General features: G+C 43.2%; 1 protein-coding gene across 1 annotated transcript in view; it reads right to left on the bottom strand.

The window, feature by feature from the left end:
• OS9 (OS9, endoplasmic reticulum lectin) overlaps window positions 1-14,612 on the bottom strand; it is a 46,562-nt gene extending 31,950 nt beyond the window's left edge. Inside the window, 6 exon segments of the mRNA XM_021091889.1 lie at window positions 12,043-12,141; window positions 12,323-12,399; window positions 12,527-12,556; window positions 12,559-12,589; window positions 13,822-13,998; window positions 14,416-14,612. Of these exon segments, the coding sequence (XP_020947548.1) occupies window positions 12,043-12,141; window positions 12,323-12,399; window positions 12,527-12,556; window positions 12,559-12,589; window positions 13,822-13,998; window positions 14,416-14,577 (576 nt within the window). The 5' untranslated portion in view covers window positions 14,578-14,612.

The following is a 19,184-nucleotide window of genomic DNA, read 5'->3' as shown; positions in this document are numbered from 1 at the left end:
TCAGTTGCATTTCTTTCCACTAACAATGAAATGTCAGAAAGGAAATGTAAAAGAACAATACAATTTATTTAGAATGAAAACAAACGCACGAATCAATGAGACAGAACGTAGAGCCTAGAAGATAAACCCACACACCTCCAGTCAATCAATCTTTGACAAAGGAGGCAAGAACATACAATGGGAAAAAAATCTCTTCAGTAAGTGATGCTGGGAAAGTTGGACAGCCATATGTAAATTAATGAAGTTAGAACATACCCTCAAACCTATACACAAAAACAAACTCAAAATGGCTTAAAGACTTAAATATAAGACAAGACACCATAAAACTCTTAGAAGAGAACATAGGCAAAACATTCTTTGACATAAACTGCAGCAATGTTTTCTTAGGTCAGTCTCCCAAGGCAATAGAAATAAAAGAAAACAAACAAATGGGACCTAATCAAACTCATAAGCTTTTTCACAGCAAAGGAAGTCATAAACAAAATGAAAAGACAACCTATAGAATAGGAAAAAATTTTGCAAATGATGTAACCAAGAACTTAATCTCCAAACAAACAGCTCATACAACTCAACAACAGCAAAAAACAATCCAACTGAAAAGTGAGAAGAACCAAATAGACATTTCTCCAAAGAAGATGGCCAAAAGGCACACGAGAAGATGCTCAATATCCCTAATTATTAGAGAAATGCAAATCAAAACTACAATGATGTACCACCTCACATCAGTCAGAAAGGCCATTATTCCTAAGTCTACAAATAATAAATGCTGGAGAGGGTGTAGGGAAAAGGAAACCCTATTACACTGTTGGTGGGAATGTAAATTGGTGCAGCTACTATGGAAAACAGCATGGAGGCTTCTTAAAAAAACTAAGAATAGAGCTACCATATGATCCAGTAATCCCACTCCTGGGCATATATCCAGACAACACTATAATTTGAAAAGATACACACCCCAATGTTCATTGCAGCCCTATTTAAAATAGCAAGATATAGAAACAACCTAAATGTTCATCAACAGATGAATGGATAAAGAAGATGTGGTACATATATGCAATGGAATATTATACAACCATTAAAAAGAATGAAATAATACCATTTGCAGCAACATGGATAGACCTAGAGATTATCATATTAAGTGAAGTAAGTTAGACAGAAAAAGACAACTACCACATGATATCACTCATATATGGAATCTAAAATATGACACAAATTAATATATCTATGAAGAAAAGACTCAAAGATAGAGCGAAAAGACTTGTGGTTGTCAAGGAGAGGGGAGTTGGGAGAGGGAAGGCCTGGGAGTCTGGGATTAGCAGGGGCAAACTATTATGTATAGAATGGATAGACAACAAGGTCCTGTTATATAGTACAGGGAACTATATTCACTATCCTATGATGAACCATAATGAGAAAGAATATGAAAAAATATATATGTATAACTGAGTCACCTTGCTGTACAGCAGAAATTAACACAACACTGCAAATTAACTATGCTTCAATAAAATTTTTTTAAAAATAATTTTAAAAAGAAATATAAAAAAATACCTTTTATGGAGTTCCTGTTGCGGTTCAGCAGGTTATGAGACCAACCAGTATTCATAAGGATACAGGTTTAATCCCTGGCCCTTCTCAGTGGGTTAAGGATTCGGCATTGCCATGAGCTATATGGTATAGGTTGAAGATGCAGCCCAGATCCCATATTATTGTGGCTGTGGCATAGGTTGACAGCTGCAGCTCCAATTGGACCTCAAGACTGGGAACTTCCATATGCCACAAGTGCAGCTGTAAAAAGAAAAAAAAAACTTTTAAAATCACGCCAGAATTTCTGTTGTAGCTCAGTGAGTTAAGGATCCAGTGTTGCCACAAACTGCAGTGTAGGCTGCAGATACAGCTCAGATCTGGTGTTGCTGTGGCTGTGGAGCAGGCTTGAAGCTTTAGCTCCAATTTGACCATATCCCTGGGAAAACTCCCATATGCTGTAGATGTGGCCATTTAAAAAAAAAAAAAAATCCCCCACCCAAAGAAAACCTTAGGAATAAACCTGGCAAAAAGGTCAAAGGCTTATATGCTAAGAACTATAAAACAATGATAAATGAAATTGATAATGATTCAAAGAAATGGAAAGATATCTTATACTCTTGGATTGGAAGAATCAATATTGTTAAAATGGCTATACTACAAAAGCAATATAGAGATTTAAGGCAATCCCTGTCATATTACTCATGACATTTTCACAGAACTAGAACAAATAATCCTAAAATTTATATGGAACTATAAAAGATGCAGAATTGCTTTGGCAGTTCTGAGGAAAAAGAAAAAAGCAGAAGGCATAACTCTCCCAAGCTTTAGATAATACTACAAAGCTACAGTAATCAAGATGGCATGACATTGGCAAAAAAACAGACATATGGATCAACGAGAGAATAAAGCCCAAAAATAAACTCACACACATAGTCAATTAATGTTTAATAAAGGAGGCAAGAATATAAAATGGAGAAAAAACAGTCTCTCTAGCAAATGGTATTGGGAAAGCTGGACAGTTGCATGTAAATCAATGGTGTTAGAAACTCCCTCATACCATACACAGAAATAAACTCTAAATGGCTTAAAGACCTAAATGCGAGACATGACACCACAGAACTCTTAGAACACAGGCAAAACATTCTCTGACATAAACTGCAGCAATGTTTTCTTAGCTTAGTCTCCCAAGGCAATAAAAATAAAAGCAAAAATAAACAAATGGGACCTAAACAGCTTCTAAGCTTTTTCACAGCAAAGGAAACCATAAACAAAATGAAAACAACCTAAGGAATGAGAGAAAAACATTTGCAAATGATGTCACCAAGGACTTAATTTCCCAAATATACAAACAGCTCATACAACTCAAGAACAACAACAAAACCACCCAACTGACAAGTGAGCAGAGGAGTTCCCATGGTGGCTCAGCAGAAACTAATCTGACTAGTATCCATGAGGATGCAGGTTTAATTGCTGGCCCTGGTCAATGGGTTAAGGACCTGACATGGCCGCGAGCTGTGGTATAGGCCACAGATGTGGCTCACATCCTGCATTGCTGTGGTTGTGGCATATGCCAGTGGCTACAGCTCTGATTTGACCCCTAGCCTGGAAACTTCCATATGCCATGGGTGAGGCTCTAAAAAGATGGAAAGAAAGAAAGAAAGAAAGAAAGAAAGAAAGGAAGGAAGGAAGAAAAAAGAGCAGAAGAACCAAACAGACATTTCTCCAAAGAGATATCCAACAAGCACATGAAAAGATGCTCAACAACCCTAATTATTAGAGAAATGCAAATCAAAACTACAAGGTACCACCTCGCAAAGGTCAGAATGGCCATCATCAGAAAGTGTGCAGATAATGGAGTTCCCTGGTGGTGCAATGGGTTAAAAATGTAGTGTTGTCACTGCTGTGGCTTGGTCACAGCTGTGGCATAGCTTCGATCCCTGCTCCAGGAACTTCCACATGCTTCAGGCATGGCACCCCCTGCCCAAAAAGTCTACATATAATAAATGCTGGAGAAGGTGTGGAGAAAACAGAACCTTCCTATACTGTTAGTGGTAATGTAAATTGGTACAGCAGACTATGGAGAATAGTAAGGAGGTTTCTTCAAAAACTAAGAATAGAGCTACCATATGATCCAGCAATCCCACTCCTGGGCATATATCTAGACAAAACTGTAATTTGAAAAGATACATGCACTCCTAAGTTCATAGCAGCACTATTTACAATAGCCAAGACATGGAAATAATCTAAATGTCCATTGATAGATGAATGGATAGAGGAAATGTGGTATACAGATACAATTAAATATTACACAGCCATTAAAAAGAATGAAATAATGCCCTTTGCAGCAACATGGATGGACCTAGAGATCATCATACTAGGCGAAATAGGTCAGAAAGAGAAAGACAAATACCACATGATATCACTCATAGGTGGAATCTAAAATATGACACAAATAAATTTATTCATGAAACAGAAATAGACTCACAGATGTAGAGAATAGACTTGTGGCTACAGGGGTGTGGGAAGAAAAGATTTAGGAGTTTGGTTTGGGATTAGCAGTGGCAAACTATCATATATAGGGTAGATAAACAACAAGGTCCTGCTGTATATCACAAGGAATTATATTTAATATCTTGTGATAAACCACAGTGGAAAAGAAAATAGAAAAAATTACGTGTATAATTAATTTAATCGCTTTTCTGTACAGTAGAAATTAACATAACATTGTAAATTAACTACACTTCAATAAATTTTAAAAAGTCACATGGGGAGTTCCCGTCGTGGTGCAGTGGTTAACGAATCCGACTAGGAACCATGAGGTTGGGGGTTTGGTCCCTGCCCTTGCTCAGTGGGTTAAAGATCCAGCGTTGCCGTGAGCTGTGGTGTAGGTTGCAGACGTGGCTCGGATCCCACATTGCTGTGGCTCTGGTGTAGGCCGGAGGCTACAGCTCCGATTGGACCCCTAGCCTGGGAACCTCCATATGTCGCAGGAGCGGCCCAAGAAATAGCAAAAAGGCAAAAAAAAAAAAAAAAAAAAAAAAAAGTCACATGGACTCTCAAGGGGCTTCAAACAGTCTAAACAATCTTTAAAAAGAACAAAATTGGAAGATTCACACTTCTCAATTTCTAAACTTACTACAAAGTTACAGTTTTCAAAACAGTGTGGTATTGACATAAGGACAGACATACACACCAATGGAATAGAATAGAGAGCTCAGAAACAGACCCTCAGATATTTGGTCATTTGATCTTCAACAAAGGTACCAAGAACATTCAAAGGGAAAATGACACAATTTTCAACAAATGGTGCTAGAAAAACTGGAAATTCAGATGCAAAACAATGAAATTAGATGCTTATTTTATACCATATACAATATTAATATGGATCAAAGACCAAAATTTAAAAGATAAAACTATTATGTGTGTGTGTGTGTGTGTATGTGTGTATTTCATAGAAGAAAACATAGGTGAAAATCTGGATGACTTTGGAATAGGTAATGAGTTCTTAAATGTGGTAACAAAAAACACAGGCAATAAAAGAAAAAATAGATAAATTAGACTTCATCAAAATAAGAAACTTTTGTGCATCAAAGAACACCATCAAAAGAAAAAGTAGGAGCTCCCATCGTGGCGCAGTGTTTAACCAATACGACTAGGAACCATGAGGTTATAGGTTTGATCCCTGGCCTTGCTCAGTGGGTTAAGGATCCGGCGTTGCCATGAGCTGTGGTGTAGGTCGCAGACGCAGTTCGGATCCCGAGTTGCTGTGGCTCTGGTGTAGGCTGGCAGCTACAGCTCCAGTTAGACCCCTAGCCTGGGAACCTCCATATGCCGCGGGAGCAGCCCAAGAAATGGCAAAAAAACAAAAAAAAAAAAGAAAAAGAAAAAGTAACCTTGAAGCTCTGGCTGTGGTGCAACAGGATTGGCAGTGTCTTGGGAGCGCTGGGACCTGGGTTCAGTCCCCGGCCTGGCACAGTAGGTTAGGGATCCCCACGTTGTCACAGCTGTAGCTCAAGTTGCAACTGTGGCTCAGATATGATCCCTAGCCTGGGAGCTCCATATGCCACTGGGTGGCCAAAAATAAAAAAACAAATTTAAAAAGAGAGAGAGAGAGAAAATAAGCAACCCACAGGGTAGGAGAAAATATCTGCAAATCCTATATCTAAGTGATTAATATCCAGAATATATTAAGAACTTCTACAACTCAATAACAACAACAAAAATAACCCAATTCAAAAATGGGCAAAGATATATAAATGACCAATAAACACATGAAAAATGCTTAACATCATTAATCATTAGGGAAATGCAAATCAAAACCTCAAAGAATACCATTTTATACCCATTAAGATAGTCACTTAAAAAAAATAACAAATGTTGGAGAGGATATGAAGAATTTGAATCCTTGGGCATGGCTAGTGGGAATGTATAGTATAGCTGCCATGGAAAACAGTTTGGCAATTCCTCCAAAAGCTAAACATTGAATACCATAACGTACATTCCACTTTTAGGTATATATACCCAAAGAATTGAAAATAGGGACTCAAACAGATACTTGTACACTAATGTTCATTGCAGCATTATTCACAATAGTCAAAAGGTAGAAACACCAGAGTCTATCCATCAAGAGATGAGTAAACAAAATGCGGTATATACATGCAATTGTTAAATATCTCGTAAAAGGAATACACTATAAATTATGCCATAAAAAGAAATAAAATTTTAATATATGCTTCAACATGAATGAACCTTGAAAACATGCTAAGTAAGATCAGCCAGACACAAAAGGACAGGCATTGTCTGATTCCACTTATATGAGGTAACTAGAACAGTCAGATTTATAGAGACAGAAATTAGAACAGAGGTTGTGGGTAGGGAAATGGAGAATTATTGCTTAATGGGTACAGAGTTTCTGTTTGGGATGATGAAAAAGTTCTGGAAACAGAGAGTGGTCATGATTATAAAACAGTGTTAATGTACTTACTGCCACCGAATTGTGCAATTAAAAATTGTTAAAATGATAAATTTTAATATTGTTTATTTTACTATAACATAAAAATAAATTTTAAAAAGTGAAGAATGCCTATATGTTAAAAGACATTTAAAAAAAAAAAAAGGGGCAATGTACCAAATTCACCAATAAAATATGCATTCCCTATAACCCAATGATTCTACTTCAAGGTATTTCCCTGGAGAAACTCTTCCATTCATGAGACCAACATTGCAGTACTGTGTGGAAGGGCATTAGAGCTGAAACTCAACTGCTTCTCAATAGAGGAATGGATAAACAATGAGACAATGCAGCCATTAAAATCACTGAACTAGATCTGCAATGTCACACCACAGAATGGTAAAAACATCGATTAGTGAAAAAGCAAAAGTATATTGATGTATAATTTTAAGACAGAAATTATATACATTGCCTGTGATCTGTGTAGCACTAACAAAAGTCCAAAACAAGCACAGAGATTGTTATGGTTCTTTCTGGAGAGGAGAGAGAGGGAAGAAATGAGAGGGTGGGCTTTAACTGTATCATTAGCATTTTATCCCTTCTATTTAAAAAAAAATACAGATCTGAAGCAAATATGGCAAAATGTTAACACCTGTTTAACTTGGCAGTGGATTTACGGGTCTCTATGACACTATTTTCTGTATGTTTGAAATGGTTCATGATTAAACATTTTAAAGGAAAAAAATCTGAAATCTTACTTAATATAAGAATCGAGGTGGTGATCCAAACTTATTTAATTCCAGATGGCGAACCCATTGCTCCCAAACTCCATGGAAACTGCGCTTTTACCAAACACTTGTGCACCCTGCTTCCACCAAGGGGGCAACTTCACCAGGCCTGCCCTGGAGTGGGGGCTTCACTCAGTGAGGTAGGCTTTGAATCTGGGTGGCCCATCAGGATATAAAAACTGAGCAGCAGCCAGACCGGAAGGCCCTCAACTTTCTGCCACTAAAACCTCCAGACTCCTCAGCAAATAAGCCACCCTTCTGTTGCACTTACAACTGCAGAGCCCCCTCCTGAGGACCCCAGCTCTGCCCACCTTCTAGTCTTTTTCTTTCTCGGGTACCTCAACCTCGCCTCCCTTCTACTAGATCCACCAGCATTTAAACATGCTCCCATCTGAAACCATGAAACAACAACCACAAAGCCCCTCATTCCCAGGGCCACAGCCCCACTAACTAGTGCCCCCCTTTCCCCTCCCCTTTGCATGCAGACGTCTTCAAAGATCTCTGCTTCCTCACCACACTCCTCAATACCTCATCTTCACCATCCCACTGAAACTGTTCTGGTGAAAATCTCCAATGACCTCTGGCATTGAGTCCAACCAAAAGACTGGTCAGGGGAGACTGGGAGCAGAGGACTTATCAATTTTCATCTGGTTCCCCTCCCTACCATCTGAACTTTTATTTCCATGCATGTGTTTGTCTTTATTAAAATAATAATTCCATGATCATCCACAAGCAGAGTTTAATTCTCCTCTTCCTTGAAGGTTCAGATGCAGCCAATACCACGGACCAGCCCTTCCTTGAGACATGGCCTTCCTGGGTTCCCTGCCTCCAGTCTCTTTTCTGGCCCCTTCTTGACAAAGGCCCCCTTCTGCCCAAGTTTCCAATGACGACCTCCTCAGAGTTCTGTCCCACTTTTCTCACTGTGTACTATTTCTTCGGGGAGATTTCATTCATACCATGGCTTCAATGATACCCAGTATGTTGATGACTCCAGCACTCTGGGTTCAATTTAGAGTTCTCTCCTGAGCTCCAGACCCACAGATCCCACAGCCTCCTCAGAGATCTCTACTTGGATGCCTAGACAGGAAAATCACCATATTCAAAACCAAAATCATTTTCCTGCACCAAACCTATGCCTCTTCCCACTACACCCATCTCAGTAACAAAACCCACCATCTATCCAGTTGCTCAAGCCAGAAACCTGGGAATCCTACTCTATTCATTTTTGCCCCTTAAATCTCTCCAATAATTCCCATCTCCGGGCCACTTTGGCTTCTTACCTGGATTACTGCAACCACCTCCTAACTGGCCTCTCCGCATCACTTGCTACGCTCCAGCCAGACGGAGCCTTCAAAACCAACACTGAATATGCCATCACCCTATTCAAAACACTTCAATGGCTCCCCCTCATTTCTCAGACTGTCCAAACTTAACACAGCCACAGAGCTTTGTGACCTGTGACTTGCCCTCTAATGACCCCAGGCTCACCTCCCATACTCCCTTCCCACAATTCCCTCTGGTCCCTGTGAAGGGCTATCAATCCCTCTTGCCTCCAGGCCTTTTGCACTCACTGTACCTTCCACCTGGAATGCCCTTTCTACTCCTCTACAGCTGCTGGACTAATTCCTCATCCTTTGGTTGTCAGGCCAAAGGTCCCTTTCTCCACAGGCTTCCCCTTGGCCTGGACTCCATTAGTTCCTTTATTGTGCGCCACCTGTGATATGGACCTCGTCACGCGTTGGAGCCTCTATCCTACTTGCTATGGCTGTTTAATGTCTGTCTCCTGAGAACAGGACTAGGTCTCTCAGTCACCATTTCATCTCCAGTTTCTTTTTTAAAAAAATTTTTTTTTTTGTCTTTTTAGGGCCATACCCACGGCATATAGAAATTTCCAGGCTAGGGGGTCAAATCGGAGCCACAGCTGCCAGCCCACACCACAGCCATAGCAATTCCAGATCCAAGCCGTGTCTGCGACCTACATCACAGCTCACGGCAATGCTGGATCCTTAACCCACTGAGCAAGGCCAGGGATCAAACCCATGTCTTCATGGATACTAGCTGGGTTTGATACCGCTGAGCCACAAAGGGAACTCCTCCAGTTTCTAGTATAGTGCTTGGCACAGGGCATATGTTCAATAGAGGAAAATGCAGTCTTTGCTTTCAGTCCTTGGCCTACTGAAGGTACAAATAAGAAAAAAACAGAACACAAGGAAGTAAGTGCTATAACAGATCATACGTGTGTGTGGATGCTTGTGGGTTGCTATGGTCTGAATTGTCTCTGTCGCCCTAAAATTCGTGTGTTGAACTCCCCATGCCTGCTCTGATGGTATGAGGAGGTGGGGCCTTTCGGAGACGATTAGGTCATGAGGATGGAACTCTCATGGATGGGATTAAGGTTCTTATGAGAGGGACCCCACAGAGCTCCTTTGTGACGAAACAACAGGAAGTCTGTGACCTGGAAGAGGGCCCTCACTCAACCACGCTGGCACCCTGATCTCAGACATCAGCTTCCTGAACTATGAGAAATAAATTTCTATTGTTTATAAGCTACCCAGCCTGTGGTATTTTGTTCCAGCAGCCCGAGCAGGTTAACACATGGATCTATGTGGATGTAGGTATATGAAGCGCTGAAGGAACACAATGAACTTTCTGGGCTCGCCAAGAAAGGTCACCTAAAATAAAGTGACATTTGAACTAGCTTATCATTCATTCCATTCATTCAGTGAATAATCTCTGGGCACCTACTTGGTGCCAGGCACTGTTCAAGGCACTAAGGATATAGCAGAAAACAAGATAGACATTGTCCCTGACTTTCTGGAGCTTATCCTAGGGGTGGGGATAGACAGAAAGATTGAACTCAAAAAATAAGCTAATTTCAGGAAATGACATATACTTTGAAGAATATAAAACACTGCAGGTGTTTACTGGAATGGAGCGGGGGGGGGGGTGTCTAAGAGCCTATGTTAGGTCTCCTTGTGGAGGTGTCACAGAGATATATAACCTGAATGAGAGGATGGAGCCAGCCATTCAAAGATCTCTGGGAAGATGCCTCTAGGCAGAGGGAACAATGAGACTCACTGGTTCAAAGGACAGAAAGAAGGGCAGTGGGAAAGAAACACAGTAAGAATTTATATCTCCAACTCAGATCTTGTACCAGAAACTCCAGAATTACAGAGCCAACTACCAACTGGACACCACCACTAGGAAATCTAATAGGCATTTTGAACTTCCTATGTCCAACACCTGCCTAGTTTTCTCCTCTAAAGCCATTCCTCCCCACTTTAGTAAATGCTAATTCTATTCTTCTAGTCATTAAAGCTAAAAACCCTGGAGTCATACCTGACTCACATCCAATTCATCAACAAATCTTACATTCGAAGTAGTCCAGAATCTTGGAGTTCCCATTGTGGCGCAGCGGAAACGAGTCCGACTAGGAACCATGAGTTTGCGGGTTCGACCTCTGGCCTTGCTCAGTGGGTTAAGATCTGGCATTGCCGTGAGCTGTGGTGTAGGTCGCAAACGAGGCTCAGATCCCGCGTTGCTGTGGCTGCGGTGTAGACTGGCAGCTGTAGCTCCAATTAGACCCCTAACCTGGGAACCTCCATATGCCGCAGGAGCGGCCCTCAAAAAGGCAAAAAAAAGACCAAAAAAAAAAAAAAAAAAAAGTCCAGAACTGACTGCTTCCCACCGTTTCCCCTGCTACCACCCTGGTCTGCACTGAATTATCTGGATCTTATCCTTTGTACAAGGCAGAATTATTGAAGCCTTTCCAGAACCCAGTATAGAAGTGATACTTGCTCCCAGTGATGTGTTGAAGCTAGCTCAGGCCAGTTCACAAGAGCCAAATGGCGAATTTTTAGGAACACTGCCATATGACTGATATCCCAGTGACGGCATGAATTTGGCCATGGTGGGGATATTTATGCCATGGATATTGGCAAACAGTACCTTTGGGCTCCCCACCACCACCACTCCACCCTATCCTGGCAACATTTACCAGCACACAATTGCATGTGCCAATCTAAATTACAGCAAGATAATGCTTGTGTCATGGGTTCTCTACAGGTGTGTATGTTTGTAAACATACATTAGAATCACCTGAGGAACTTCCTTGCCTGCCATACAGCTGCCTGCTGAACTCATTAAGGAGCATTAGATCAGGAGTGCTTGTTAAGAAGCTTTAGCAGTGATGTAGGTAACAGATGAAGGTATCAAGCATAGGAAAGAAGAGGAGAGCTGTGAGAGAAATCTAGAAGTAGAGTGAATGGGCTTTGTTACTGACTCTAAGAGACCTAGATTCCTTTCCTCCACATCACTTCTCAATTTGCAATCACAGGCTCATTTCTGTGATGCTCTAACCTCTGCCTTCCTTTCCCGACTTCAGTCCAGGAGGGCAGGGGCTGCATGTCTGCCCACCACTGTATTTATTCCCAGAGCGGAGCCCGACACATACACCAACATGACCTCATTGCAGAGTAAGGAAGGAGGACAAGATGAAGGAGAAGCAAGAGTCAGTGATGACACTGAGGTTTCCAGAGGGACAGAAAGGGGAAACATGGAAAAAAGTGTGATTGGGGGGGTTTGGAGGGGAGATTTGGGAAATGCTGACTTGAAGTGCCTCTGAAAATCTAGGCAGTGGCAAGAAGCTGGAAATACAAGTCTTAAACTTAGGGTTTAGGGTCTGGGAGAGACATTCTTGACTATACCATGCAACCCTCTCCTCTTCCCTTAGAATCTGAGTTGTCACCGGAGGAGTGTTAACTTCCCTCTTCCAGGACTCACCCGAACCTCAGCTTCCCGGGGCCTCCCGTTGAGGTCGCACTTAGACCCATTGCCATAAGTCTGGCTGTGGTAGCGTTTCAGGCGATGCTGCTTGGAGGCCTGGGGAGGACATCAGGCAAGACAGAGGGACATGAGAAAGACAGCAAGGAGGAAGAAGAGCACTTGTCCTGATGGCCACCAAGCTCCAAGAGAAACAATTAGCTACTCCTGACCCTCCCCTTCTCATCAGGGCTCTCTGCAGCCCAGACCCCTTTCTCTCCCAATCCCACACTCCTGCCACCTTAGCTGTTTCATCATCCCAGTCGAAGGCCGATTGGTAGTAGCCAAGATAGAGGACTTCACCTTTGATCTCTGAATCTGCAAGAGAAAGCACAGTGAAGCGCGGGTTACCCTGTTCTCAGAGGACTAGGAAGGGATCTGGGAAGGCAGGTCACCTTCCATTACAGGTTGCTGAGGACTTAGGGAAAATGTAGAAAGGAGTCACCTTCCATGTGGTACTGCTGGATGTGGCGTCATAACAAAATTCATACGTCCACCAGTCTTTGGTCTGACAATAAAAAAAAAAAAAATGAAAAGTCAAGGGGATGGCGATATATCTTCTTAGAACCAGAATCTCTCCCAGGTCCCAGACACATCACCTCTCATCTACTTCTTACCTCCCCCTGCTTCCACATTCAATCCTCCAGATTCTTGGTGAGAAGGGATGGCTGTTAGCCTTCTGTGACTTGGAGAGAGACCTCTACAGCCTAGCTGGTTCCCACCTGTGGGTTTTCCACTCCTCTCTTTTTAAAGGCTTTTAAAAAATCCTTCTTTGGAGTTCCTGTCGTGGCTCAGCAGAAATGAATCTGACTGGTACCCATGAGGCTGCAGGTTTGATCCCTGGCCTTGCTCAGTGGATTAAGGATCCAGCGTTGCCGTGAGCTATGGTGTAGATGGCAGACGAGGCTCAGATCTGGTGTTGCTGTGGCTGTAGTGTAGGCCAGCAGCTGCAGCTCTGATTTGACCCCTAGCCTGGGAACCTCATATGCTGCAGGTGCAGCCCTAAAAAGACCAAACAGTAAAAAATAAATAATATAAAAATCCTTCTTTGTGTTCATAAAGATAGGAAATTGTGATATCCTTGAAGCACTCAGACCAAGGAAACATAGGCTATTACAAAATAAATCGAACTTCCTTGTACTGTTTTAGCCACTGGGGATACAGCTGTGCACAATATAAATTTTCTGCCCTCACAGACTTACATTCTAGTGCTAGGACTCAGACCAAAAATAAATAAACTGATGATTCAGGTAATAAGATGATTTCAGATGATGAAAAGTGCCAAGATGAAAATAAAATAGGATACTGGACAGAGAGTGAAAGAGGAGGGTTGACTTTACAAGGAAGGCTTGTCTGGGAAGTGCCCCTCTTGCCCTATACTGACCCTCTTTAAGCACCTCAATCTTGGCTAAATTCCCCCCCTCCCCACCCAGGGCCGCACCTACAGCATATGGAAGTTCCCAGGCTAGGGGTCCAATTGGAGCTGCAGCTGCCAGCCTATACCACGTTGGCTTAACTCTTCTTCTGAGATCGTCTATCTAATCCTCCTTCTATATTCAGCAAAGTGTCATCAGTGGTCACAGGAGTCTTTGCTTCTTTCCTGTCTGTACAATATGCCTACTCCTTCAATGGCCTTCTTAACTCTTACATATCCTCTGGATCACTCCTCATTCACAGGCACACGGGTTCCCAAATAGATAATTCCTAAGCCCTCATTCCCTCCATCCCAGTCCCCTTCACCTTCAGCAGGCAGGGAGCATCTTTCATTGGGCTCAACAACTCAGGGATCCCAGGCCCTTGATAAGCAGGTGCCTCCTCCTCCCTTTCACGCTGGAAGTGAATAGCTCCAGCTGGAAGGCGACATTCATAGCGCTGCTTGTACTTAGAGGAGACAATCACCACGTCCGAAGCTTGGTTCTGGGAAAGAGGTAAGGGTCGGGGGGGCGGGGAGGGAAAGAGAACCTGGGATCAGGAAGAACAACGAGATCCCTCTTCATATCCTGGGGAAGAGCCCAGTCAAGACAGAATGGGCCACAAGTCCTGCAGCTGTGTTTAGCGGGTGAGGGGAGAGGGCACTCCCACTTCTCCACGGGGGAGGAGTCTGAGTGTTTCGATCAGGAACTGGGACTTAAAGCTGACAGCGGGAAGCCCCACCCCTCCCAGTCCCTGGCCCCAAGGGAATGGGTCTCAGTCTGCGAACCTCAGGAGTTCTCATAAATCCCCTTCTTACTCTTACCGATTCTCCCGCCAGAGACTACACATCTGCCCTTCTTCCTCTACCATCTCCCCCTTCCCCTTCTGCTCCGGACCCTCTCCCCTTTTACGCCTCCTCACCTGCCCTCCCATGACAGGCAACGGCAGTATTTCGATCCCATAACGCATCTCACTCAGCTCTTCCAGGTTCAGGCTCCCGACACCGCCGGTCAGATTTGCGGGTAACAGGAGCCCCAGAAGCAGTAGCCCCAACAGACTGGACAGCAGCGTCTCCGCCGCCATCTTTCGTTCCCCTTCTAATCCAGAACAACTCCTTCCGCCCCAAACCTGGCAGCGGCCTCACCCCGCCCATTAACGCCCCAAGGTTTCATTGGCTAAATTTTCTGTCCTTCTCATGTGCCCTATTCCCATTTGACAAAGTAGCTCCAAAGCCCACTAGGAGGTGGATCACGACGATTAGCGAAATCATTCGCTGCGCGTGATTGGCCAGAGAGGCCAGCCAATCACCAACGAGATCGGACCCCCTCCCACCCTCTCCGCTCCAGAAAGGCGTGGTCTATGCGCTGGGCCAGGTTAAGCAGGTTTTTATCTCCGACTAGTTGTTTAGTACATCTCGACTTTTTAAGTCATTTGCTGTGTTGTGTGTAGGGCCGCCGCCTGGAGAAAAGAGGCATATGGGTGCGTGCAACTCAATACTCCTGAAAGCTACTAATACCTGTTGCAAAACAATTATTACATAATAGATTACTCTTTTCACATATACATACGACTTTAGGGCAATCTAGTAATTTGTTTCAAAGCCTTTCTCCACAATCCTGCAGTTGTCCTCTAATAAAATTATCCTAAAAAATAATGGGAAGGGGGTTCCCATTGTGGCTTAGAGGGTTAGGAGTCAGACTAGTATTCATGAGGGTGCGGTTTGATCCCTGGCCTCGCCAAATGGCCTAAGGATTCACCGTTGCAGTGAACTGTGGTATAGGTCGCAGGCGCGACTGGGTCCTGTGTTGCTGTGGCTGTGTCTAGGTTGGCAGCTGCTGCTCCAATTCGACCCCCAGCTTGGGGACTTCCATATGCTGCGGGTGCGGCCTTCTAAAAGAGCAAAAAGAGAAAAAGAAGAAAGAAAAAGAAATAATGGGGCTTCCAATTAAAAACGGGGGGCTGGAGCTGGGGATGGGGAGCAGTGGCAATGCATGTATTATTCTCTAGGCCATGTAGGAACAAAGAGAAAGGAGACAACAGCAGCAACATTTTAGAAGCTAGAAAGCAAATTAAGGAATGGTAACTGATTTAGCAAACCTGAGAAATTAATTCCTAAACAAACATAAACAAGAGCATGATTATACTTTGGAAAAACTTATATGGAGAATCTGTCCAGCCCAAAAGAGAAATCCCAAAGATACTCTCATCTAGGTTCTTGTAAACAGATGAAGGAATCCTTCAATTAAGCCCTTAGCCTACAGGCCCCAGCCCTCACACAATCTTTCCAATCAACCTTTTAATGTTCTCACTCTAATATAAGCAGACTGGAGTTTCCTCTGTGGCAAAGCGGGTTAAGGACCTGTGTTGTCTCTGCAGTGGGTTAAGAATCCGACAGTATCCATGAGGATGCAGGTTCAATTCCTGGCCTTGCTCAGTGGATTAAGATCTGGCATTGCTGCAAGCTGGATCCCATGTTGCTGTGGCTGTGGTGTAGGCGGCCAGCTGCAGCTCCAATTCAACCCCTAGGCTGGGAACTTCCATATGCCGCAGGTGTGGGCCTAAAAATAGAAATAAAAATAAAAATAAAATGAGCAGACAGCCTAGGATCATTAGATATTTAAGGACAGCCTTAATATACAAGGAAGAAACCAAAACAAGCAAGAAGAAAAAAAAAGCAATTTAAATGAAACAGAAATTGCAAAGAAAAAAAAAGTTTAAAAATAAACAAAAAATCCATTATTAATGGCCTCAGAGAGATAATATATTGTATGCATAAAATAACAACAGGAAGTTATTTAAAAAGTAATTACTATCTGGATAAGAAAAAAAAGAACTTCTGGAAATCAAAACCATGACAGCAGAAATTAAAACTCAACAGAAAGAGTAGAGGAAAGATTTCTTTTGTGGTACTGGATCTGTACCCACTACAAGTCACTGTAGTGGTTGGGTCACTGTTGTGACAAATGTTCAGTCCTTCCGCATACAGCAGGTGCAGCTAAAAAAAAAAAAAAAACCACCACCAACAAAAAAAAACCTGGAGGATAAAATTCAAAATCAAGTTTGCCTTACTTTTGAAGCAAATTAATAAAAAAGCAAAAAACCAGTCCAGAAAGTTGAACATCTAAATAATGAGAGTTCCACAAAAAGAACAGAGACTGACTCAGAGGGGAAGAAATAATCATAGAAATTATTTTAAAATATTACTTTGAAATGAAGAACTGAGTCTCTAAATTGAAAGGGCACACTGACAGCAAAATAAATCAGGTCCACAACAAGATCCATCATTACAGAACATCAGAACACTGGACAAAGACAATCAATTCTAAAAGCTTCTAGAAAGAAAGAACAAGTTGCATACAAGGATCGAGAATCAGAACAGCAAAAATTAAAAAAAAATTCAGAATAGCATTAGAGCTATCAATTCATCAGCACTCTAAGGTAAAAGACAATTAAGAAATGGCTTCAAGGAGCTCCGCTGTGGATCAATGGTTACAAACTTGGCTAGTATCCATGAGGACATGGGTTCAATCCCTGGCCTTGCTCTGTGGGCTAAGGATCCAGCATTGCTGTGAGCTGAGCTGTGGTGTAGGTGGCAGATGTGGCTCAGATCTGGTGTTGCTATGGCTGTGGCATAGGCCAGCAGGTACAGCTGCAATTCAACCCCTAATCTGGGAGTTGCCATACACCTCAGGTGTGGCTCTAAAATGACAAAAAAAAAAAAAAAAAAAAAGCTTCAAAATTTTAAGGAAATTATTTTCAACCTAGAATTCTATACACAGCCAAACTGTGACTCATTTATGAGTCCAGAATAAAGATGATTTCAGATATGCGAGGTCTCAAAATACATCTGTTCCATGCATTGTGTATCAGAAAGGTAGAAGAGGATGCATTACACCAAGACAAATGTTAGTCAAAAGAGAGAACAGTATGAAATCCAGGAAGCAGGGTATCCAGCACAAAAGAAAAACAAAAGGAATCCCCAGTGCAATTTAAAAAAAATTTTTTTGGCTGCACTCTGGCATGTGGAAGTTCCTGGGCCAGGGATAGAACCCACCACAACAGTGACCCAAGCCACCAAAGTGACAACACCTGATCCTTAACCTGATGTGCCAAAAAGGGAAACTCCTTCCCAGGGCAAAGTTGAAGGGAGATTCCAAGTTGCGGGGCAGAACTACAAGTCAATTCATCACGATTCGAGCAGTTCAGATGAAATGGAGTTTTAACTAAAGGACAACCCCCCCTTGGCTAAGAAGGCAGCTGCAAGCCTTTCCAGCTGTGCTCATCACTATGCCACCCTTCTTGTAATAATGTAACAACTGTGTGCCCTCTGTCCAAGCCAGCAGCCCTGCTAATCAGGTACTCAGCATTGCTTATCAGTTCTGCTTCTGTAACCTTGCTTGCTCAGTTTCTTAGGGAGGAACACTGTCTGCTTGGGGATGGGGGCAGTCCGGGGTGCTTACATGGGAAAATCAAGACCTTGTAGTGTATAAAAGTTACTGAGAACAAAGACCTGGTGCTCAGACTCTGGAGGTGACTCCTCTGAGCCCGCACCGGTGCTGAATAAACCTTGCTTTTCCATATCTCTGAGTGCTGTTTGTCTCCTTCCGTTGCCACGGTTTTTGCGGTTTCCACAACATTTTGGTGCGTTGGCCGGGAAGCCGACAACCGAGCTGGCCTCTTGCGCCACCGTTGTCGAGGAACTGGGGGAGGCCACGGTTGCCGGCCCGGTGACAGGTGGATAGCGCACACCGGCCATTTTGCCGGATACAGACCCTCACTCGGGCCGTGGCCTTGGCCCACACCGCTTCCCAAATAGACTCAGAAGGAGAGTGGAAACAGGCTCCTGGACAGGACGTCAGACTGGTGAGTGCCCCGGGGACATCTGCCCAAGTCAGGACCCGCCATATGGCGGAAGGAGAGACTGATCACCTCTCCGTGACCAAAGGGTCACTCAGGTCAGGGTTTGCTCCCTTGGGATCGGAGGCTTGTCAATTCTGGTGTGTGTGTATGAGTGACTGGAGAGAACGAGAGCCCATCTTTGGACAACGGAGCCAGAGTGAGTCCTAACCTGCAGTTCCGCAGCGACCCTCATACGGCTTATGGTGGCCCTTTTTGTGGGGATCCTGATGTTGGGGTTTATACAGTCCCACCTATGCTAAGAGGCGCCTGAAATATCTCCTCCGGAGGAGCGGTCAGGCGGACGAAGCGATTGTTACCTGAGGCCTTGTCCTCAGTGTTTGTCTGCATCACCGGCACAGGGTGGGACTTCACACAATGGGTAAATCGGCTTCCAAGCCCACTGTCTTAGAGTATATGGTTAAGAATTTTAAGAAAGGATTTTCTAGAGATTATGGTGTTAAACTGAGTCTTGGAAAACTGTGTACCCTCTGTACCCTAGAGTGGCCCTCCTTTGGTGTTGGCTGGCCTCCAGAAGGGACCTTAGATGTGTTCACAGTTACAGCAGTATATAATGTTATAACAGGAGACCCTGGACACCCAGACCAATTTCTGTATATTGATCAATGGTTGGAAATTGCCTATTTGAGGCCCCCATGGGTTTGGTTCTGCACCACAGACCAGGGACAGTGTAAGGTGCTAGTAGCCCAGTCCAAGAAGAAAACCTTGTCTCAAAAGAAGGTGCCACCTATTTATCAAGGGGAACCTGAGGACTCACCCCCTATGCCACCACC

This window comes from Sus scrofa, chromosome 5, assembly GCF_000003025.6.
Source record: "Sus scrofa isolate TJ Tabasco breed Duroc chromosome 5, Sscrofa11.1, whole genome shotgun sequence".
Taxonomy (NCBI): domain Eukaryota; kingdom Metazoa; phylum Chordata; class Mammalia; order Artiodactyla; family Suidae; genus Sus; species Sus scrofa.
Note: the sequence above shows the minus strand (reverse complement) of the source record. Positions and strands in the feature narration are given on the sequence as shown.